General features: G+C 45.9%; 1 protein-coding gene across 2 annotated transcripts in view; it reads right to left on the bottom strand.

Moving 5' to 3' along the window:
- The window catches only part of ITGAE (integrin subunit alpha E), a 64690-nt gene that overhangs the window by 28573 nt on the left and 12750 nt on the right, over positions 1-23367 (bottom strand). For both annotated transcript variants that reach the window (XR_004280489.1, XM_032320359.1), the window contains exons 2-13: positions 17604-17724; positions 7860-7951; positions 6565-6632; positions 6070-6187; positions 5729-5857; positions 5218-5333; positions 4454-4605; positions 3141-3294; positions 2403-2553; positions 1850-1917; positions 982-1117; positions 262-404 (exon numbers count right to left, since the gene is read on the bottom strand). Coding sequence is in view for 1 of the 2 variants with exons in the window: in XM_032320359.1 (XP_032176250.1) it covers positions 262-404; positions 982-1117; positions 1850-1917; positions 2403-2553; positions 3141-3294; positions 4454-4605; positions 5218-5333; positions 5729-5857; positions 6070-6187; positions 6565-6632; positions 7860-7951; positions 17604-17724 (1448 nt within the window). In the remaining variant the exon portion in view is untranslated. The remainder of the gene's footprint in view (positions 1-261; positions 405-981; positions 1118-1849; positions 1918-2402; positions 2554-3140; positions 3295-4453; positions 4606-5217; positions 5334-5728; positions 5858-6069; positions 6188-6564; positions 6633-7859; positions 7952-17603; positions 17725-23367) is intronic.

Raw genomic sequence — 23367 nt, 5'->3', positions numbered from 1 at the left:
GACTACCAGTTTGGGTTATTCCAGATCAATTTGTTCACCAGAGTAACAAAGAAGCCCGGGTGAGCAGCTATATCCCCAACAATGGGGGAATCCAGTCGCCAAACAGACATGCAGAGCTGGGCCAATGGCACTGCATTCTGTCTGAGTTCAGTCCAGACTGAGTCTATAACCCACTGCATGCCTTGCAGCCTACCCCATTCCCTCCAGGGCTTCCAGATCCTCCATCTACAATAACGGGAGCCATCCTTCTCCAGCAGGTACCTGCTCTCCCTCCAGTACTGGCACGAAGTTGGTCTCTCTGCCCTCCTTCCGGAGCTCAAACACAGCTCCCCGCTGCTTGTACCGTGGAGCCCCTGCCACGTAGGAGAGGCCACAGGCCTTGTGCAGTAGAGCCACTGCATAACCTGAGAGAAGGAGTGGTGGTGGTTGTGGTTGGGAGCGCCCATTGGGCCACTCCTTTGATCCCCCCACCATTTTCCCAACCAGTCCTTCAAGGTAGCCTGGGCAGGGGGGCAGATCTTTCTCATCCTTTTAAAAACGAGCATCAGGGAGTGCTCCCAATTACCACTGGGCCTTCTCACACACATGTGCCCCACCACACAGGAGGGATATGCACCCAATGTATATACAGCTTCATTCAAAACACACTCCATACACATTCACCACACACGTTCATCTCACACACACGGTATATGAGGACCAAGGACGGGGGTGAAGGGTCACTCACCACTACTGTTAATGGTGAGGCCCCGCCTCCTCAGGTAGCCGTGAGCTTCCGTCCAAAGGAGGCCTGCTCCTCATCCAGAAGGCCCTAATTCTCAGCCTCGGGGTCCCCAACCAAGGCCTATCGCTTAGTCCCTGTGACTGCCCTAACTGACCAGAGCCTGCCCTAATGGGAAGCCTAATCCAGCCCGATGCCCAGCCTCCGGGTTGCTCTTTAGGCCCCGCCCCCGCCCAGGAAGCCTCCAGGCCCCGCCTCACCTAGATAGCTGTACTGCGCATTCTCGGTATCCGCCTCAGTGTGGTTCAGGAAGCGACCCCGGCGGCTGTGCATGTCGTAGAGTAGCGCACCCCCCGACCAGTTGAAGGCCCCCACGGCACCGAGCAGCACCTGCCCCTACAGGGGATGAGGGTTGGAGGCCATCCGAGAGGGAGGGACCCGGGCCAGACACAGCGGGGATAGGGGGGATGATGGGTGAGGCGCGCAGAGTTGGGGGTGGAGGGCATGTTCACTTCCAGGGATCACTGACCACCTGGCTAGAAATGCAGGAGGAAGGCAAGATAGCAAGTACTCGGTTCCTGCCTTGCACCCATGACCCTGTCAGGACAACCATCCTTCCAGTGCCCATCACCCCCAGGACAGAAATCTGACCCAGATGTTGAGCATGAAAACAAAGTATGATTGAACAATACACAGTTCATCTCCTGTGCACGTTGCCTGGCACATAAGGTCTACCTGTGTCAAGCAATTTGCCGACCATAATTCCACCTCCATGCAAGGCTGGTGTCCTCACCACGCCTGCATTTTTCCCGTGGTAAGGAACAGTGCCTCTGGTGAGGACACGTACGGAACTTGGTAGGCAAGTGACCTAAGCCAAAGCCTGTGTTAGTAGTGCATAATCATGAGTACACAGAACAAAACGACCACCTGTAATGAATATGACCATTCTTTCATCTACCTCAAAGGTCCAGATTAGAGCAAGCAAGTACAAATGGTTTTCCTTTATCCTAAAAGGGCTTTTTCAGAGGGCAGAGCTCTACACTGTGATCCAGGGATCCCTGAGTCCCTGGGGGTCATTGGGGCCCCTCCTCTGTGGTCAGCCTGCTTGGTACTGAGTTGGCCACATACCTTATCCAGGATCTGGGCACTGAACCCGATCTGTGCCAGCTGGTAGTGGAGGGCCTCTCCAACCGTGCCTAGAAGCCAAGAAGCCCAGTGAGACACTGCTGTGGGATGAGGTGAAGGGAGAGACTAAGTCAGATAAGGGCCCAGTTTGACCTCATACCCAGAGGGAACCATGTTCAGAATAATGGGACATATACCAGGCTGAGAGTGGAAACCTGGTCCTGCTTTAGTAGCCACTGGCAGAGTAAGCTTGGGCAGCTCACTCCCTCTTTCTGGGCTTCAGTTTCCTCATCTGTGAGCTCCTGAGGATGGGATCCAAACCCAGTCATCCTTCCTTCTCCAGCATCAGAAGGAGCTTCTCATCAGAGCTTCAGGGAATTCCAGGGAAGTGAGGAGGGCTGGGGATATTGTTGCCTTTTCAGAGATGGAACAGCTGAGGCTCAGAGAAGTGATGGGATGCCCAGAGAGCCATATGCAGGGAGGACAGGAGTGGGGCTGGAGCACAGGGCTTGGCCTCCTGCCAAATCCTAAGGGGACTGCCCAGCAGAGCTCTCACCTTCCATCTGAATGATATTCTCCTGCAATTTACTCAGCAGTCCATCCAGTGCTGTATAGTTGGTCACCTTGAAGGCGTATCTGTCATCAGGGTCTGAGGCGATCAGCTTCAGTTCACTGTAGGTCCTATTCTTCTCAAATGCCTCTCCCACCTGCACAGGGGCCATGGGTCGGTGGATCAGGATCATAAGAGCAGGCTGGTTCCCAAGCCCCAAGAGCTCTCCAGGCCCAGGGAGAGGGCTGAGTCCCTCTGCTGGCCTTCAGGGCCCTCTACCACCTGCATCCACTCCCTGATCCCTGTTCTCCTGCACACACACCTTCCTTCGCACACCAGGCTCAGTCTCACATGCTGTGCCCCTTGCCTGCGGAGCCCTTCCCGCTTCCCCCACAGCCTAGGCCAGCTACTCCTATTTGTCCTCCAAGACTCGGCTCAGCACCATCTCCTCCAGGGACCTTCCCTGATGTCCTTCCTTTGGGGTCTCTCAGTGTTCACTGCTCTCCCCATCACTGCTGGGCAAGTGAGCTGTGCCTACCACTGGGAAATAGGCCCTCTGTGGGAAGACCCAGTATGGAGTGGGGAAATTTCAGGACATAGGGACTGATAGCAGTTGCTAAGTGTCTGTGAATAGAGCAAGGCTTGAGTAAGCAGTTTACAGAAGCCCCTATCGGGAACCCTGGCTCCTCCCCACCCCAGGCTGCACAGGGTCGGGAGGGCCTCCCCCCAGCTCTTGGCTCTTACCCCAATGGCAAAGCGCTCAACACCTTGCATCTTTGGGGAATTGATGACAGTAGTGAGGTTGAGTGGGTCCTCAAATATGTCCCCATCAGTGAGTACCACCATGACCTTGGATGCCTTTTTTCTGGAGCCGTGGCTTGGCGTGAAGATGTTGTCTCTAAGTAGGGGACAGTAAATGAAGAGGAGAACTTCGCCAGAGGGATACTGAGCTCTGGGGAAATTTTATTCACTGGCCTGTTTTAGAATTGGATAGGATTAAGGAGCCCTTCAAAATGGGAACAAAAACCCAAAAAGCCCCCCTCTGGCATACAGCAGGGCCAGGTGGAGGGGAGGCTATGACAGACCTTGCCCCTCACCTCCTCCCACAGAAAGGTTTTGGACCACACTTCAATCTACTCTTGTGAATAATAATGATATTAATAATAGTGGCTAATATTTACATAGTACTTATGTGTCAGGCACTGTTGTAAGTACCATACATATTTTAACTCATTTAATCCTCACAAAATCCTGTAAGACAAGTACAATTATTATTCTCGTTTTATTTATTTATTATTTATGTTGAGAGTGAGAGAGAAAGATAGAGTGTGTGCTCAGGGGTAGGGGCAGAGAAAAAGAGAGAATCTGAAGCCGACTCCATGCTGAGCACAGAGCCTGACACAGGGCTTGATCTCACGACCATGAGTCAGTCGCTCAATCAACTGAGCCACCCAGGTGTCCCTACTTATTCTCATCCTAAAAGTGAAGCATCTGCGGCACCTGGGTGGTTCAGTCCGTTAAGCATTTTGGCTCAGGTCATGATCTCAGGGTCATGAGATCAAGCTCCACATCATGTTCCGCACAGGGCATGGAGCCTTCTTAAGATTCTATTTCTTCCTCTACCTCTGCCCCTTCTCCACCCTCCCACCCCTGTTCGCCCATGTGAGCTCATTCTTTCTCTCTCAAAAAAGAGAGAAAGCAAAGCAACTGAAGCACAGACAGGATAGGCAACTCACCCAAGGTCTCCGAAGTACAAACTGGAGCTGAGATTGAACCCAGGCAGCCAAGAAGCCCATACGATAAGCACCGTGCTCTACTGCTGCTCACAAAAGGAGCTTTTGAAAGAATTTTTGGAGAATGTCTTGGGATGTCATCCGTCAGCCAGGGCTGGATTGACCTCACATTTTCCTCAGCCAAGGAAGAGCTGGAACCTGATCCTTTCTCTTCCCAGCTCTTTCCAGCCACCTCTCCAGGCATGACGCCTCGGAGCCTCTGGGCAGGGCTGTGAGCCGGCATGCAGTAGGTGCTCAGGGAATTCCCACTGCCCTCATACTTACAGGACATGCTGCATGGCAGAAGCAGTCTTGGTGACACTCCCCACTTGAGTGATGTTCTGGACTCTGGCGAGGGAGGCGCTCACATCCTGGCTATCCCGAAGATCAAACTCAGTCTGGATAACTGCCCCATACTGCACCAGGGCAAAGCTGCACTAGAGAGGAGGAACCAAGGTGGGGAGGAGGTTGGCTGAGTCCCCATGCCCAAAGCACCCCCTGCCCTTTAGGTGGCTCCCCCTGGAAGTAGTAAAAGAATCCATTCATTTCTCCTTGCCTCCAGGCAGGAGGAGATGCTAAAGCAGAGGGAAGTCTCTAAGCAAATAGAGAAGAAAGAAGCTATGATAATAATGGCTCTCAATGAGTCATAGGCTTGTCCCTGAAACCATGTCTGTGTGTAGTCCCTCTCCCACATATTGACTATGGGATAGGTCAAGTGACTGGCTTTGGCCAATGGGACATTGGCAAATGTGATAGTCAGAATCTTGAAAAGTGCACGCATACATTGGAACACTGTAGCCATGGAAAAGTTGGACTGGCCTGCGGGAGGCACATGGTTCAGACAAGGAAGGCCATCCAGTCAAGCAACAGGATGTCTGCAGCTGCAGGACCAACTCTAGGCAAGGCCAGCAGAAGAACCACCCAGCTGACCCAGCCCACATAACTGACCCTGAACTGTGAGCAAATAAGGGGTTGTTGTTTTGAGGGGATCTGTTCACAGCAACAGAGAACTGATAGACCACACGAGTCTACCTCTTAGGGAAGCCTACCTGAAAGCACTTCTTATAGAAGTTCTTCATCATGTTGGAGATGAAGTCTTTGGCTCTCTGGAAGTCTGGGGGGTCAATGCTTCCTGAGCCATCCAGGATGATGGCAATCTCAGTGCCTGGTCAGGAGTGAGTGTGGAATTTGAGGCAACAGTGAGGGCAGAGTGTACTGCCCTCAGGGTACCCACCGTATTTAGGTTCTGGGGGCTCAGTTCAGGGAGGAAGTTGGTAAAGTTCCCAAGATTGAAGATTTTGTCTCTGAGGCAGAGGCAGCCAGAGCCTGTTCACTCTGACTTGTTGAGTGAGTCACTCCCATTGCTCCTGCTCTTTAGGCCTGTTTCCCCATCTTTCATATGGTTGGGGGGGTGGCACAGAGCTGGGACTGGCCAGGGCTATGGAATCTAGCCACTGCTCCCCATCTTCCAGACCTGGGCACACCTCACTCCTGGAGGTCACCAGCCTAGAGATTTGCTCTGACAGCCTCTGGGAGCAGCCCAGATCTGCCTTTCCTCACCAGCTTCCTCTTCCTCCTCCTCCTCCTGTATCTTCAGAGCCCGGCGCCACCTGGCTGGCTTCTCTGTGTTGCCTTTCTTGTTCCTGTAGCAGTCTCTGTCATCCACGTGTGCACTGGGATCCAGATTTTCTTTAAAAAACACACATGGAAGAACTGAGAGTCAGACAGCCTCCTTGTTCACCTCCAGGCAGGCCCACATTTAGTTCTGCCCTGATTCCGTTCACAGGGGCCTAGGCTTGCCTTCCCCTCTCTGGGCCTCTGTGGCCCTGCTGTGCCTCTTTTTAGAGACCCAAGGAGACCTCTTTAGGGATGTCCAAGGTCAGTGAGTGTCCAAACCTTACCAAGGTTGGAGAAGTGGACTTGGGTGTGGTTTTGGAAGTTGTTGGATAGTAGGCTGCAGGTCCCTGTGAGTTCTGAGCTGAGACTGTGGGGCTGCGGGGTCCGCACTTGAATGCAGATCTAGGGGAGAGAGGGAGAAAGGGAGGAGAAAGCCTAAGTCACCTTCAGCACAGTCACCCTAATCTCAGCTACACCATCAATCCCATGCAAGAATCAAGTTCATCAACGAGGCAGAGGATGTAGGAAGAGCTTGTTTATGCCTCAGCAGGGGTGGGAGCATGATGGGGTCAAAGCTGAGGTTAAGCACTTGGGTCAGTGTGCTGCATCACATGGTGTACCCAGGTTAGAGCCTTGGTCAGCCCTGTGGTTGGTACCAAGGAGATAGCTGGGCTCAGCCCTGAGAATATACCAGTCAGACTGGTATTAACACTGGTCAACCACAGGATTAGTGCCACCCTCCCTTAAGTCCTCCATCGTCCCATCTCATGCACACTTACCAAAACACTGTGGTGGTTCCGAACAACTGTCACTCCCCGGTACCTCCCCTTTGGGATGGGGACAGTCTCTGAAACAGTTAAGGCCAGGTAAGGAGGGAGGTATGCTGGGAGGCAACACTTCAGCCAAGGTCAGATGTCACAGGGCCCCATAAAGAACTGTTGGTCACTCAGCACAGCCTCTAGAAGCTGGCTGAGAGGCCTTGAAGCACAGGCTTAGACATGCTCAGGGCAACGTGCCTATTCGTCAGACTTATTCACTGACTCATTCAACAGATGCCCTGTGATGTCTGCTCTGTGCCTGGCCTCATGCTGGATGGTGTTAGGGATTTAGAAATAACGGAGAGCTGGTGATTTTCTTACAGGGGCTCATGGTCTGGAGGGGCAGGAGGGTAGAGAAGCACTAGCTGGTGGGTGTGTGCAGCACCAGGGAGGTGTACAAGATGTTAAAGAACTGGCTATATGGACCGATGAACTCCCCACTCTCAAAGTTCTGTCCCTGGGGAATCCCCAAGAAAATGTACCTCACTCCTTTCCCTCTACACTGTGGGCCTCAGGAGACACAATTTTGAGCCATAGGATCACCCAGTTGCCCTGCCAGCTTGCATCCCCTCTGAAGCAGAGTGAGGTTGTTCAACATCATATGTCTCACAGAGACAAGGACTCTACCACACACAGTCGAAGGGTCATCAGCAAATGTAGGACTTAAGTGGGACTCAGTGGGATGCGTAGAGTTGGTTAATGAGTTAATTAGTTCCATTCATTGTTCATAGCATTTATTGAGTGCCTAATATATGCCAGTCCCCATGCTAGATGTTAGGATGGCCACAGGTTGGGAGGGGTAAGATTGGATTCCATTGAGGTGTGATGAGTTGGGACAGGTTGGGTTTTGGAATCAGACAGAGTTGGGTTTGCCAGCTGTTGCTGCCAATGCTAGATGCACGACCTTAGTCATACTGGCAATCAAAGGACTTCTTGAATGATAGCTTCCTCTTATATAAAATGGTGTGATTCTGTGATTTTGAGGATTTAAAGTGAACACTTAGCAGAGTGCCAGCCGCATGGTGAGCACTCAATACATTTTAAGTATCATTTTTGTTAGGACTGGGTCTGGAAAGATGGGCTGGGGATTAGGATTGGGTTGGGATAGGATTGGGCATTGGGGTAGAAGACCTGCTGGGGGTGGTGGTAGAATCTAGGGTGGAGGGACTGGACTAGGTTCAAATGATTTGGCCCAGAAAAATGGGATTCCTCGGAAGGAGGTCTAGGGGCATTGCCCAAAACTGAGGCAGACTTACCTACTCTTTCGCAAGAGATCTTATCTTGGATGAGGGAACAACAATGCAGGAGGCCTCCTTCCTCCTTGGTTTGAGGACCAGCGACCAGGAGCCTGAGTTGGAAAGGTAGACAGCAAAGTTGAGCTGGCCAATGATTCCCTTCTCTTTTCTGCCTGCCCAGGCATAGTCTTCCTACTCCAGGTCCACAGGCTCGCAGGCTCCCTATCTGGAAAACTAATGGAGGAGGTCCAGATATGGGGCAGGCAGACAGACTCCCAGCCCATGATGGCGGATTCTGCATTATGTGGAAAGCTTTTGCTCAGCATTTACCTTTATATAGCTCCAGGCAGGAAATGGTTAAATGTATCTGCTCTCTGCCTGCTGACTCCCCCTGACAGAGATGGGGGTGATATACTCTTTGGGGCAAGGGTGGGTAGGTACCAGGAAGCCATCAGCAAGACAGTTGGTTCTGTTGGGGTGCTGGCTTTCTGGTGGCTGCCAGGGAAACCACCCCACCTGGCCTCAGTAATAGTATTTCCTGAGAAGAGTGTGTTGGTGTTCCTACCCTCTGGGTCAGTCAGAAATGGAGGTTTGAGGGGGGAGCACTTTAGCCACATTAAGGCAGCCTCCAGAGGTATGATTCCCAATGGCAAACTTCGCCCCTCATCCCAAGCCCAGGGAGACAGCAGAGTCCAGTGTCAGCCTAAGCATTCTCATTATCCGCACTGCCCAGGGAGAACTGGTCTGTCTCAAGACAGAGAGTGAGTTCCCCATCTTAGGGGTTGGGTTGAGTAGGGAGCATTGAGGAAGGGGGCCCAAGGCTGGACTTTGGTAACAGGCTTTGGTAACCAGTTCCAAGATCTTTGTGCTGCGGGCAGTAGGAAGTCATGGAGGACTTCCTATAATGGGGAATATTAGTCTGTACTTTCTAAAGATGATGATGCAGCTATGGTGGGTTGGGTGGCAAGAATGAGGTACCATCTCCACTTCCTCACTTCCTGTCACTCTATTATAATTATGAAATAGATCATTTACTTATCTCCATGGATTAAGAAGAATAATATTAAGTCTACACCTGTGTACATGCTCCAGCTTAACCACCCCAGGTTGATTCCATCGTCTGATACAGCTATTGTCAAAGATCAACAGTGGTCCCCACACTGCCAAATCTAATGGACACCTCTCGGTCCTCACCTTTAACCTCTCAGCATCCCTGGACATGTGACCATCCCCTCCTTGAAATACTTTCCTTTTTATTTCCCCCTTCCTCTCTCAATACTCCTTCTCAGACTCCTTTGTTGGCTTCTTCACCGTCTAATTTCTTTTTTTTTTTTAAACATTTTTATTTATTTATTTGACAGACAGAGATCACAAGTAGGCAGAGAGCCAAGCAGAGAGTGAGGAGGAAGCAGGCTCCCTGAGGAGCAGAGAGCCCAATGTGGGGCTCGATCCCAGGACCCTGGAATCATGACCTGAGCCGAAGGCAGAGGCTTTAACCCACTAAGCCACCCAGGCACCCCCACCGTCTAATTTCTAAATGTTGTTGAGCCTTGGGGCTTGGTCCCTGTTTTCCTTGCTAGCACATTCTCCCTAGTAATCCCCTCCAATCCCATGGTTTCAATACACCTGCAAATGCTGAAGTTCTGTGGCCCTAGGGTCCCTCCACCAGAAGTCAGACCAGCATAACCTGTCTGATATAGGTAGGATCTAGGAAATAGCTGTAGGAAACACACACCCCCCCACAACAGATGTCCAGGTCCTGATTCCCAGAACCTGTGAATATGCTCCTTTCGTGGCTAAATGGATTTTGTAGACTTGATTAAGTTATGGATCTTGAAATAAGGGAAATTATTCTGGATTATCTAGGTGGACCCAATGTAATCACAAGGGTCCTTATAAGAGGAAGACAAGAGGATGAGTGAGAGAAAGATTTGAAGATGCTACACTGCTGATTTTTTTTTAAGATTTTATTTATTTATTTGACAGAGAGAAATCACAAGTAGACAGAAAGGCAGGCAGAGAGAGAGAGGGAAGCAGGCTCCCCGCTGAGCAGAGAACCCGATGCGGGACTCGATCCCAGGACCCTGAGATCATGACCTGAGCCGAAGGCAGCAGCTTAACCCACTGAGCCACCCAGGCGCCCCTACACTGCTGATTTTAAAGGTGGAAGAAAAGGCCCAAAGCCAAGGAATGTGGTTAGCCTCTGGAAACTGAAAAAGGTGAAGAAACAGATTCTCCCCTTGAGCCACCAGAAGGAACACAGCCCTGCTAACACACCTTGACTTTAGCCTATTAAGACCTATTTTGGATTTCTGACTTCCAGAACTGTGAGATAATAAATTTGTGTTGTTTTAAGCCACTAATTTCGTGGGTGTTACCACAGCCATAGGAAACAAATACAATGGCTAACTGGCCCCTAACAGGCCTCTTAAACTTTAGATTGTCTAAACAGAACTTGGGAGTCTTGTCCTCCCACGCCTGTGCTTTTTGTTCTTTTTCTTTTTCTTTTTTTTTTTAAATTTTATTTATTTATTTGACAGAGAGAGGGGGAACACAACAAGGGGTATAGGAGAGGGAGAAGCAGGCTTCATGTGGAGCAGGGAGCCTGATGCGGGGCTGGATCCCAGAACTCTGGGATCAAGACCTGAGCCCAAGGCAGACACTTAACGATTGAGCTACCCAGGTGCCTCAAGCCTGTGTTTTTCCATTTTCCCCAAGGCAATAGATGGTAGCACCAACCACTACCTTATAAAGCCTGAAGCCTGGGTACATCTTTGCTTCATCTTTTCACTCATCCCTGCATCAAGTTCATCAGTAAACCCTATGGATTATTCATCCAAATTATATCTACAAAGCACCTCTTCTCTCCATTTCCCCATCATCATCCTGGCCATCAGCACCTTGTCTGGTCTATGATATTCGTCTCCTAACTGGTAGTGTTTGTTTTTGAAATTTACCCTTACAGTTTATACCGTGTTACTCCCCTACTTCAGTAGCTTCCCGTGCACTTAGAAAAGGAGTCCGGGGGTGCCTGGGTGGCTCAGTGGGTTGAAGCCTCTGCCTTCGGCTCAGGTCATGATCCCAGAGTCCTGGGATCGAGCCCCGCAGCGAGCTCTCTGCTTGATGCAGAGCCTGCTTCTCTCTCTCTCTCTCTCTGCCTGCCTCTCTGCCTACTTGTGTTCTCTGTCTGTCAAATAAATAAATAAAATCTTAAAAAAAAAAAAAAAGAAAGAAAGAAAGAAAAGAAAAAGAGTCCGTACTCCCTGATGCACCCTACAGGGCCTTGCTGGTCTAGCCCTCCCTGCCTCTGAGACCTCCTCTCACCATTTCTTTTTCTTTTTTAAGATTTTATCTATTTATTTAAGAGAGAGGGTGTGAATGAGAGAGCATGAGTGGGGAGAGGGTCCAAGAAAGCAGACTCCCTGCTGAGTAGAGAGCCTGATCTGGGATTCAATACTAGGACCCTGGGATCATGACCTGAGCTGAAGGCAGAGGCTTAACCGACTGAGCCACCCAGGCGCCCTTCTCTTCCCATTTCTTTGTTCTCTAAGCTCCAGCTCCACACTGGCTGGCTTCTGTTCTAGCCCCTTCTTTGGACAGCCCGAGTTCTTGCCTGCTCAAGCCTTCTGCCTTGCTGTGCCCTGTGCCTGGAAGCCCTGCTTTTCACTCGCCAAGTCTGACTCATTTTCATCTCCTGGCCTTGCTTAACTGTCACCTCCTCATAAATGCTTTCTCTAACCAGCCCCACCTCACAACACACCTGCTCAGCTTCGTGTCACCTTGTTTTATTTCCTTTACAGAACTTGTTACGTCCTATAGTATCCTGTTTACTTGCTTATGTGCTTAATCTCTCTCCCCCGACACTAGACCGTAAGTTCCTCAAGGATCACATCTAATCTTGTTTACCATGTTATGTCCAGAGCATGGAAGAACGACTGGCACAGAACTGGGGATCAGTAAATATGGCTAAATACTGACTGAATGACCGCTCAGGCGGTGGGTAAGGGGTCTAATGTGGGGCAGGGCTGATGAGCAGAGGGGCAGCTCTGTGGGTTCTGCAGCTGAGCTCCCAAAATAGGTCGCCTGCTCAGCAACCCTGCCTCAGCTCCAGACTCCTCCCCAGCCTGAACCTCAGCCCTCCGTCTAGCACCTCATTCCCTCTCCCCCATAGAGGTGGGGGCAAAACTAGCCTCCATTCTAGATCATGTTTTGGTGGGGGAGGCCCAGGCCTGGAATAGCCTCGGCTCTCCTTCCTCCTTCAGGCCATTGCCCAAGCTACTTCCTTCCCACCTCCTTCTCCTGCCAACAGTCATCCTAAACCCCAGCTCCTCAGAAAGTCTTCCCAAAAGGAGCAACTTGACCCCCTCCAAGGCCTCCCTGACTACTGGAACCCACCCCCATACTCGCCTAGACTATGAGTTCTCAAGAGACTACCATGTACAGCTGTCCAGGCTGTGAACTGTGGAAACTAAGTTTGCCATTCATATCAAGTCATGCAGTGCTGTGGCCTGGGGCCCAATCTGAGCTGCCTCTGTTGCCTACCCATTCTTCCCGCATGATGGGTAGTCTCTTGATCTCCAGGTTTGTTGACTGAATGACTAACAATAACCAAACCCACCATCAGCTGACAGCTCTGGGGACCCTATTGTACCGTGGGCTAGAAGCGTCCATCTCCTGCCTTCACCCACCTCTAACCTAGGTAGGTCCATTCTGAGTCTAATCCCATACCTCCCAGGAGAAGGCCTTCTTTTTTCCCTAAGTTTTTTTTTTTTTTAATTTTTAAAGATTTTTATTTATTTTTTTAGACACACAGAGAGAGAACACAGGCAAGGGGGAGTGGCAGGCAGAGGGAGAGGAAGAAGCAGGCTCCCCACAGAGCAGGGAGCCCAACATGGGGCTCCATCCCAGGACCCCGGGATCATGACCTGAGCAGAAGGCAGACAACTAAACGACTGAGCCACCAGGGTGCCCATCCCCCAAGTTTTATCACAGTTTTATTTTTTAATGGTTTCATTTGCATTTTTATTGAAGTCTAATTAACATACAATGTTACATTAGTTTCAGATGTGGAAGGCCTTCTTTATGTTCCACTCACTTCACCCTGCAGCAACCACACCCGTGCTGCTGCCAGTCCTGAGTGTTCTATTTTAGGGAGAAACAGCACAAGGGAGTGAGAGAGACACATTACACATGCACAGGGAGGCCAGCCTCCTCTGCTCTCTGTGGCCCTGGGGCGGCCGGCAGTGCATTTCCTGTTCAGCAAGGCAGGCCCGTGGTCTTGGGCTTCACCATTTGTGGCAGGAACCCAGAAGTTCCTCCCACCACATCCTCCCATGAACCCCCTCTGCTTCATCAGGTGTTCAAGGAGGTTTTCCTGAGCCCAGCGAGGCTCTTCTCCCACGCTGTAGTGGACTCAGAGCCTTCTGCTCCAGGGGCTTCAAACTCCTCTCACCCACCATGTCCTTTCACCTTGGTTTCTGAAGCAGGGGGCCTGGAGTTGGAGAGGGCCCTGCTGCGGTACTGGTGGGAGGGGACTGGGCAAGATAAGGTCACAGATAACTGGGACTGACACTGGGCTTTCACGAGCATGAGGAGAAACCAGAACACTCATGCACTGCAAGTTTGGGAAACGACATGTTGGCTCTACCACAAGTCATGATTCAGCAATTCCACTCCTGGGCACAGGCCTGATAAAAGGAAGTGTACCTGTCCACAGAAAGCAGTATAATTTGTCCAAGGAAACTGTCCAAATGCCCATTGTCAGCACTGTTCACACAATGGAAGACTGAGAGCAATGAGATTAAGTATCATTGTCTCAGGCAATACCACTTTCAAAATTCAGACTATACTGAGGGAGAGAAGCCTGACAACAAACCACATAACAGCATGTGTCATTTATAAGTTCAAGAACAGGCAGAACTAATCCAGGGAGATGGATGGCGGTCAGAGCATTAACTCTCAGCAAGGGATGTGCCTAAAAGGGAGCACCAGGCTAGAGGGGGCTTAGGTGAGGCTGGCAATGTATTTTTTTTTTTTTAAGATTTTATTTATTTATTTGTCAGAGAGAGAGCGAAAGAGCACAAGCAGGAGGAGCAATAGGCAGAGGGAGAAGCAGGCTCCCCACTGAAAAGGAGCCCAATGCAGGACTTGATCCCAGGACCCTGAGATCATGACCTGAGCCAAAGGTAGACGCTTAACCAGCTGAGCCACCCAGGCATCCTGAGGCTGATAATGTTTTGTTCCTTTGTTTGGATGCTGCTTACACAGGTGGTTCATTTTGTGAAATTCCCTGAGCTACACGCTTATGATGGTGCATTTTTCTGTGTGGCAAATGTCCATAAAAATTTTACCAAAACAACACCACCAAAAAAAAAAAAAAAAAAAAAAAAAAAAAAAAATCACAACAAACACTGACCTTTAATTCATCCTCCTGCAGCCAAAAACTGATTAACAACCTTCTCACGAGCCCTCCCTGTTTCAAACCTTTCTGGCTCCTCAAACCCCCAGGGCCTTGGTAACAGGCACCACCCACCTCCCCCAACCTAGTACTCACTACACTCAGTTTCAACCCCCTGACATTTTCTGTTCCTTGACTTTGCTCATACTAACTTCCAGGCTCCTGACCACTTTGCTCTTGGCAGGGCTTCCTCCTCCCCTGCCTTCTCACACTAATTCGTACTCATCTCCTCAGTTCAGAGTTGATGCAAGCCTCGTGGCTAAGGGATACACCTGCTTCTATGTCTCCAGAGTACCCTAGACATCGCCACCAGAGCAGCTATCGCTCCTCTGGTCATTGCCTGTCTTGTCTATCTCCTTCATGAGCCAGAGGGTTCCATGGGGGCAGGGACTGTGCCTCTTCTGCTGTCTTATCCCCACACTTTGCCTGTGATTGAGTTGATGCTCCATAAATACTTGCCGAATGTGTGGATGAATGAATCAATTGACCCTGCCCTCCCCGCTTACATGGTCACCAGCCTCTTCACTGTACAGTGAGGAAATCACAGTCTGGCAAGGGGTCCAAGCATGCTTGGCTGGCAGGGTCATGGTCCAAGTCCCAGGGCTGTAAGCCTGCCTCAGGAGCTGCTACCGCCCACCCATCTTCCACCAAACAGATCTTCTACTATGCTCAGCTTGGGAAAATGGGAAACTCCACTCAGCCAGAAACCACAAGCTCCTCATACGGCTCTGCCCCCAAAGGCTGTCTGGATGTTGGGCTCATGGCTCATTGTGCTGTATAAAAAAGCCACTGACTAGAAGCAAAGTAGCAGGGATGGGGAGGGAACTGGTCTGGGGCAGGGCATGAGCAGGACTGGGTCACAGAGCAAGCACAGAGAAAGCCATATGACCACTGTGAACAGAAAGGAAAGGAAAAATTGCTCTAGGTTAAAAGAGAATAAAGAGACACAATATGCGACACAGGAACCCTGACTGGATCCTGGCTTCAAAGCAAAGTAGCTCAAAGTCATTTTGGTGACAATAAGGGACAAAACTAAAGATATGTTTCTACATTAGCATATCCCCACTATCACCATCTGATGTAATACATATTTTGTGTGCTTGCTCATTGTCTATCTCCCCACAGCATAAGAATTTATGCTCTAAAAGGGGAACCTTCCTACACTTTTGGTGGGAATGCAAGCTGGTGCGGCCACTCTGGAAAACAGCATGGAGGTTCCTAAAAAGGTTGAAAACAGAGCTGCTCTATGACCCTGCAATCGCACTAATGGGTATTTACCCTAAAGATATAAATGTAGTGATCTGAAGGGGCATGTGCACCCAAATATTTATAGCAGCAATCTCCACAATAGCCAAACTATGGAAAGAACCTAGATGTCCATCAACAGATGAATGGAAGGGCACCTGGGTGGCTCAATGGGTTAAGCCTCTGCATTTGGCTCAGGTCATGTTCTCAGAGTCCTGAGATCAAGCCCTACAATGGGCTCTCGTCTCAGCAGGGAGCCTGCTTCTGCCTGCCTCTCTGCCTACTTGTGATCTCTCTCTCTCTCTGTCAAATAAATAAATAAAATCTTTTAAAAAAATCAATCGATAAAGAAGATGCAGCACACACACACACACACACACACACAAACACACTGGAATACTATGTAGCCATCAAAAGAAATGAAATCCTGCCATTTGCAATGATGTAGGTGGAACTAGAGGGTATTATGCTGAGCGAAATAAGTCAATCAGAGAAAGACAATTATCATATGATCTCTCTGATATGAGGAATTTGAGAGGCAGGGCAGGGGGCTGTGGGAGTAGGGAAGGAAAAAAATGAAACAAGATGGGATCAGGAGGGAGACAAACCTTAAGAGACTCTTAATCTCAGGAAAAAAACTGAGGGCTGCTGGGGAGTGGGAGTTAGGAGGGATGGGGTGTCTGGGTTATGGACATTGGGAAGAGTATGTGCTATGGTGAGTGCTATGAATTGTGTAAGACTGATGATTAAAAGACCTGTACCCCTGGGGTAAATAATACATTATATGTTAATTTAAAAGACAAAAAAACAAACCAAAAAAGAGTAAAAAAAAAAATTTATGCTCCATTCTAAATATTTCTTGAGTAAATGACCATGGTATATATAACTATACAACTGCCAATTTTACCTTATGCTTCAAGAGTGATTCAAGTTAACAACCGCTGTTCTCATTTTATTAATTTGACCTGCTTCTAATATCACATCATATGTGATTCAAAGCTTTTTTCTTCCATTTTCCTAATGAGGACCATTTCCAGTCTTTCACTATTCCAAGAAATGTTACAGTAAATACCTTTACTTGTGCCTGGGAGTATCTCTAAGGTTGGCCAGATCTGGGAGTGGAATGGCAGGTCAAAGGAATCTGCGACATTACCAGATATGGTAAAACCATTCTCTGAGTTGCTTATACCAATTGACAGCCCCACAAGTTCCCACATCCTCAGCAGCAGAATTTTGCCACATTTAAAATCTGTGGCTTATCTAGTGGGTGCAGATGAGATTTTTATTTTTTTTTTTTAAGATTTTATTTATTTGTTTGAGAGAGAGAGAGAATAAGCAGTGGGGAGGAGCAGAGGGAGAGAGAAAGAGAAGCAGACTCCCCACTGAGCAGGGAGCCCAATGCAGGAACCCAATCCCAAGACCTGGAGATCATGACCTGAGCCAAAGGTAGACACTTAACCGACTGAGCCACCCAGATGCTCCCCGATGAGATTTTAAAAACAGAAAATGCAATGTTTAGTGAGCTTGCATTTGGCCAGAAACTGTAATAAATCCTTTACGTGCATTAACTTAAATAGTCTTATGCAACAACCCCGGGATGTAGGGAAATCTCTACCCCTTCTGTGGAGATAAGAAAGAGGCTGTGGGTTGAGTGCTTTGCACAAGTACAGAATAAAGCTGTCACAGACCCATGGCTACCAGACCCACAACTTGCATCTTAACCACATTCCCTGCTGCCTCATAGTTTCCATTTTTTCTTTGATTTCTTTGTCATTGCCCTAGATTTCTATACTGAGCATGTGTTACTTCTATAAGAGACAAAACAACCTTAATAAACTTTATTTTAAAATAGTTTTGAGGTCGTATCCTGTCCCTGCTCCCCAGCAGTAAAGACGGCCAGGATTGGCCCAGTGCTCACAGCCTCTCTCCTGCACACCCTTATGAAAATGAAGGAAGGTTGTCCCCAGACTGTGGGGGTTGGGTGTGAAGGCCTTCTCTGGGGCTTGTTCAGACTCCCCAGAGGCATCCTCAGTTATGCGTCCCATCTGCTGGGCGCCACTTACCAGGTCTTGTTGGTGCTGGGGTCTTGGTGCAGAAGGGAGCTGAGCACATAGGGTGTGTCTCCCTCAGGAGTCACCCAGATCTGGGCCTCATCCACATTGAAGGCCACCAGAGGAGCAAGGCCTGTGGGGAAAAGAGGAATGTTTAACAAAAGAGGTGCCTGTTGAGGCCATGGCTGGGCCTTTGATTCCTATCATTCAGCCACGTCTTGTGGTGTCATCATCCCCATTTTATAGATGAGAAAATGAGACTCCCTGGATCTTTTTCTTGTGGAAATAGGACAAGAATGTAGGCATGTCTGACCCAGACTCTGCACTCCCCAATCCTCCTACTTAACTGTGTCAGCATCAAGGCCTCATCCTCTAGGAAGCCTTCCCTTGTTCTCCCCTAGAAGTACTTCCCACCTTCTCACACCTCCCACTATGCAATTTCTGTACCTGTCAGATAGCACATACTCATGACAGAGTCTTGTACTAAAGTTAAAATAGACTGTGAGCCCCAGGGAGAGGATATACATACATTCTATCTATGACCCTCCATTCAAATGACCCAAGAGAAAACATGTCTTCAAACATGGACAAGAAAGTTTATAGAAGCTTTATTTATAATAGTTCCCAACTGGAAACCACCCAAATGTCCATCAGCTGGGGAAGGGATAAACTAACTGTGGTGTATTCATACAATGGACTACTCAGGAATACAAAGGAATGAGCAATTGACACACACAGCAAGATGGGTAAATCACAAAAATCATTGTGCTGAGTAAAAGAAGCTTTACACGAGAGTATCTACTATATAATGCCATTTACATGATGTTCTAGAACCAGCAAAACTGATCTATAGTAAAAAATACTTCCTGGAGGTATGGGAATGAGGCTTAACTGGGATGGAACAGGAAGAAACTTTGTAGGCTGATGGAAGTATCCCAGATCTTGAAAGGAATTTGGATGACAAAGATGAGTGCATTTGTCAAAAACACACTGACTGGTCAACTTAAAATTTGTGTATTTCACTGAAGGTAAATTTTCCCTCAAAAAAGAACCATAAACACACATTAAACCCTAGTTGATATGTATGCTGAAATATTTAGGGATCATGTATACCAACATCTGCAGTTTACTTTGAAATGGATCAAAAGACAAGATGGCTTGATGGAAGGATAGACGGATATATGAAGATGGATATATAGATACATGTTTATATGTATGATATATATGCGGTAATGCAAATATAACAAAATGTTGACAACTGTCAAATCGAAGTGTGGTATATACTTTTCCACTGCATATTTATTTCAACTTTTCTGTATATTTGAAATTTTTAACTAAAAAGTTGGAGAACAGTGTGGAGATTCCTCAAGAAATTAAAAATAGAGCTTCCCTATGACCCTGCAATTACACTACTGGGTATTTACCCCTAAGATACAGATGTAGTGAAAAGAAGGGCCATCTGTACCCCAGTGTTTATAGCAGCAATGGCCACGGTCGCCAAGCTGTGGAAAGAACCAAGATGCCCTTCAACGGATGAATGGATAAGGAAGATGTGGTCCATATACACTATGGAGTATTAGGCCTCCATCAGAAAGGATGAATACCCAACTTTTGTAGCAACGTGGATGGGACTGGAGGAGATTATGCTGAGTGAAATAAGTCAAGCAGAGACAGTCAATTATCATATGGTTTCATTTATTTGTGGAGCATAACAAATAGCATGGAGGACAAGGGGAGTTAGAGAGGAGAAGGGAGATAAGGGAAATTGGAAGGGGAGGTGAAACATGAGAGACTATGGACTCTGAAAAACAACCTGAGGGTTTTGAAGGGGCAGGGGGGTGGGAGGTTGGGGGAACCAGGTGGTGGGTATTGGAGAGGGCACGGATTGCATGGAGCACTGGGTGTGGTACAAAAAAACAATGAATACTGTTCCGCTGAAAATAAATTAAAAAATTAAAAAAAAAAGTTTTGAGGAAATATTGATATTGACAGATTGCCCCTCACAGAGGCTATGCCAGTTCATACAACAACAGAATAGGAGAAGTCCTGTTTCCCCACAGCACAGCTTGGGCTGTGTGCAGACTTTTTCATCCTTATTTTGAAAGAGTTATTATTTTTTTCCAAAATATATTTTTAAATTATGAATGAGGTAAAACCTTTTAATTTTTAAGTTGTTTACCACTTATTCATATACATTATCCATTTGTATGAAGTATTTATTGCTTTCTTATTAATTTGTAAGAGCTTTTTGAATCAAAAGAAATTATCAATGTGATAAAGATATTGTTTCTCGCTTAGCTATTTAACTTGCATGATATCTTTCCCCACATCTATAGTTTGTCATTTTTCACTTGTGACTTGAGTTTTATGTTATGCTTCCCCATTCAGTGATTTTTTTTTTTTAAAGATTTTATTTATTTGACAGAGAGAGAGAAATCACAAGTAGGCAGAGAGGCAGGCAGAGAGAGAGAGGGGAGGAAGCAGGCTCCCTGCGGAGCAGAGATCCTGATGTGGGGCTCCATCCCAGGACCCTGGGATCATGACCTGAGCCGAAGGCAGAGGCTTTAACCCACTGAGCCACCCAGACGCTCCTCAGTGATTATTTTTTTAAGTTCACTCACATTTTCCTCTATATTTGGGTTTTTTTTTTTTATTTGTTTCACTTCTTACACGTGAATCTTTGATCCATCTATACTTTACTTTTGTGTATGGAGTAAAATAGCGACCCAGGTTTTACTTTTTCTCTCCACAAATGAAATTGTCTCAGCATTATTTCTTGAATAGCTCATCTTATCCCCATAGACTTGCAGTACCACTTTTATCATTCTCAGAACTCCCATATGCATCTGGGCCTCTGTTGGGACTTGGTTCTGCCCTACTGACCTCATTGTCCCCTGCTTGGATACGTTCATTAGTCTCCCAACCTTTCTCTTCCAAGTCTTGTCCCTCTCAATACAATTACCAATTACCAATTATACCAATTACCAGAAGGAATTCTTAGAAGCATGGTCTGACCATGCCACTCCACTGTAAAAACTCTAATGTATATTTACATAGAAAAAGAGCAAGGTGAAGTTCAGTAAACAGAATTCATCTGTTCAGCTACTGTTCAATGAACAACTTTTTGCAGTAGCTCTTGAAAACTGATGTTGCTTTTTGGAAAACACTTTTTTTTTTTTTTTATGGTGGTACAATGCCTTTTTCTTCCCCAAATACACCACATAAACATGCTATAAGGAATAATGTTTTGATATCATACTTTTAGGCAAAAACATACTAAATTTAATAAAACAGTTTCTAGCCCAACAATATCATAGGAAACAAATGTGCAAGGCTTGCCTTGTTTGGATAAACCCAAATGCTTTGTTTTTGCATATATGTGCCGATTGAAAGGGCTGGAGAGGTAGTAGACTCTGTGACTCTGAAGTCTGCTAAATGCATAAACTATTCCATGTATTTTGCGGTACTTTCAGGTTTAGTATTTATTTTACCCTCAATGTATTTTTCTGTGCTATTTACTTTTATAGGTATTTTTAAAGGTATTTTGAATACGAGATAACCACGAGTACCCAAAAGACTGAAGAAACAGTAAAGAAATGGTGCAGAAGGAAAATTATAGCTTTCATAATAATGACTCCTTCACAACTATCCTCCACTACTCATCATCAAGTCTTCATTTCCTCTTTTAATGAGGGTAATAAACTTTTATTGCAGTAAGTTGTATATGTAAATTGTATTTTTAAATTCAAAATTTTTTAGAATAAACTTGTTTTATTGACAAATTAATAAATTTTTTCCATCAGAGAAAGCTGTTTGGGTATTGGGCTGGATGTTATGAACCAGTTTTTCCATTGAAATTGATGAAATTTCCCCCCCCCCCAATTAATGGCTTTTCCCTTAGCAGTAGAGATTTTAAAAAGAAATTAAATTCATTGGGCAAAGGAAAAGTTTACAGACTTTTATATAAGGAAGAGAAAGAAATACGTACATACAAATACGTTGTTCTTCATTTACCAAGAAGATATAAATTTAAAATTTGTGTGTATCCAATAACAACACTTCAAAATACATAAAAATATTAATTGAATTAAAAGGAAAAATACAAAATCCACAACCAAAATGAGAGGCTTTAATGCTTTAACAATCTTTCATTTAAGTTATGAAAAGATCAGTAAGGAGTATATAGAAGATCTGAATAACACAATTAACAAAACTTACCTGATTAATACAACACTGTACCCAGTAATGCTAAAATAAGCATTTTTCAAATGCACATGAAACATTTGCCAAAACTGAAACATACGTTGCATCAAAAAGTAAGCCTCAATAAATTTCAATGGATTGAAATAATTCAGACTATGTTCTCTGACTATAGTGGAATTAAATTAGAAGCCAATAACAAAAAGGAAACTAAAAAAAAAAAAAAAAAACAAACCTTGAACTTCTCAGAAATTAAGCAATGCACTTCTAAATAACCTAGAGCCAAAAATGAAATCACAATGGAAATTTTTAAATATCTTGAACTAAATGAGAATTAAGCTACAACAAATCAAAACTTGTGGGAAATAGTTAAGGCTTAGAGGAAATGTACAGTCTTAAGTGCATGTGTTAAAAAAAAAAAAGGGTAAAAATTAATTATCTAAGCTTTCATCTCAAGAAGGTAAAAGAACAGCAAATCAAACCCAAAGAAAGTCCAGGAAGGAATAGAGATATGAGCATATATCAAAGAAACAGAAAACTAACTTACAGTAGAGAAAATCAACAAAGCTAAAGTGTGTTTTTAAAAAAAGGTTAATAAAACTGATAAACCCCTAGCAACACTGATCAAGGAAAAAAAGACCACACAAATTACCAATATGAATGAAATAGAGGACATCAGAATAGATCCCAAGACCTTTAAGAAATAGAGTGAAAATGTAAAATAAAATAAAGAAATAATAAGAGGATAGTATATAGTTTATGCCACTACGCTTTACAATTTTGTTGAAATAGATAAATTCCTTGAAATAAAGATTTACCAAAACTGATGAAAAAAGTGCAAGCTGAATAATCTTTATCAAAGAAATTAAATTGGTTATTAAAAACCTTAGGAAGAATTCCAAGCACAGATGGCTTCCCTGAAAACTCTTCCAAACATTTAAAGAAGAAATACCAATCTTACAAAAACTGTTCCAGAGAACAGAATTGAGAGAACACTTACCAATCATTTTATGGGGCCAGAATAACATTGATATTAAAACCCAACAAGAGCAAATAAATAAATAAATAAATAAATAAAACCCAACAAGAGCAAAGATTTTAAAAACAAACAAGCAAAAATCAGAGAAAAACCGACAGGAGCAATACAGTGAAGGATAAAAGATCTCTTTCTTGGACATGGATGTCAAAATCCTAAGCAAAATATTAGCAAATCGAATCTAGTGACATCAAAGAATAATACATTACAACCAAGTTGAGTCTCTTTCAGAAATGGAAGGGCAGTTTGACATTTGATAATAATTGATTTATTTATCACATTAACAGGAAAAAAAAAAGAAAAAATCATATGATCATTATGATAGACAGAGGCAAAAGGATTTGATAAAATCTCCTCCGGGTCTATGATTAAAAAAAAAATCACAGTAAACCAGAATAGAAGGAATTTCCTTAACCTGATCAAGAATATCCACCAAAAATCTTCAGCACACATCATTCTTATTGGTGAGTTGCTGAAAGCTTTCCCTAAAATCAGGAAGGAGACAAGAATGATCACTCTCACCACTTTACTAAACATTTT

The sequence above is a fragment of the Mustela erminea genome, chromosome 18 (genome assembly GCF_009829155.1).
Source record: "Mustela erminea isolate mMusErm1 chromosome 18, mMusErm1.Pri, whole genome shotgun sequence".
NCBI lineage: Eukaryota > Metazoa > Chordata > Mammalia > Carnivora > Mustelidae > Mustela > Mustela erminea.
This window is presented reverse-complemented; position numbering and strand designations above follow the sequence as displayed.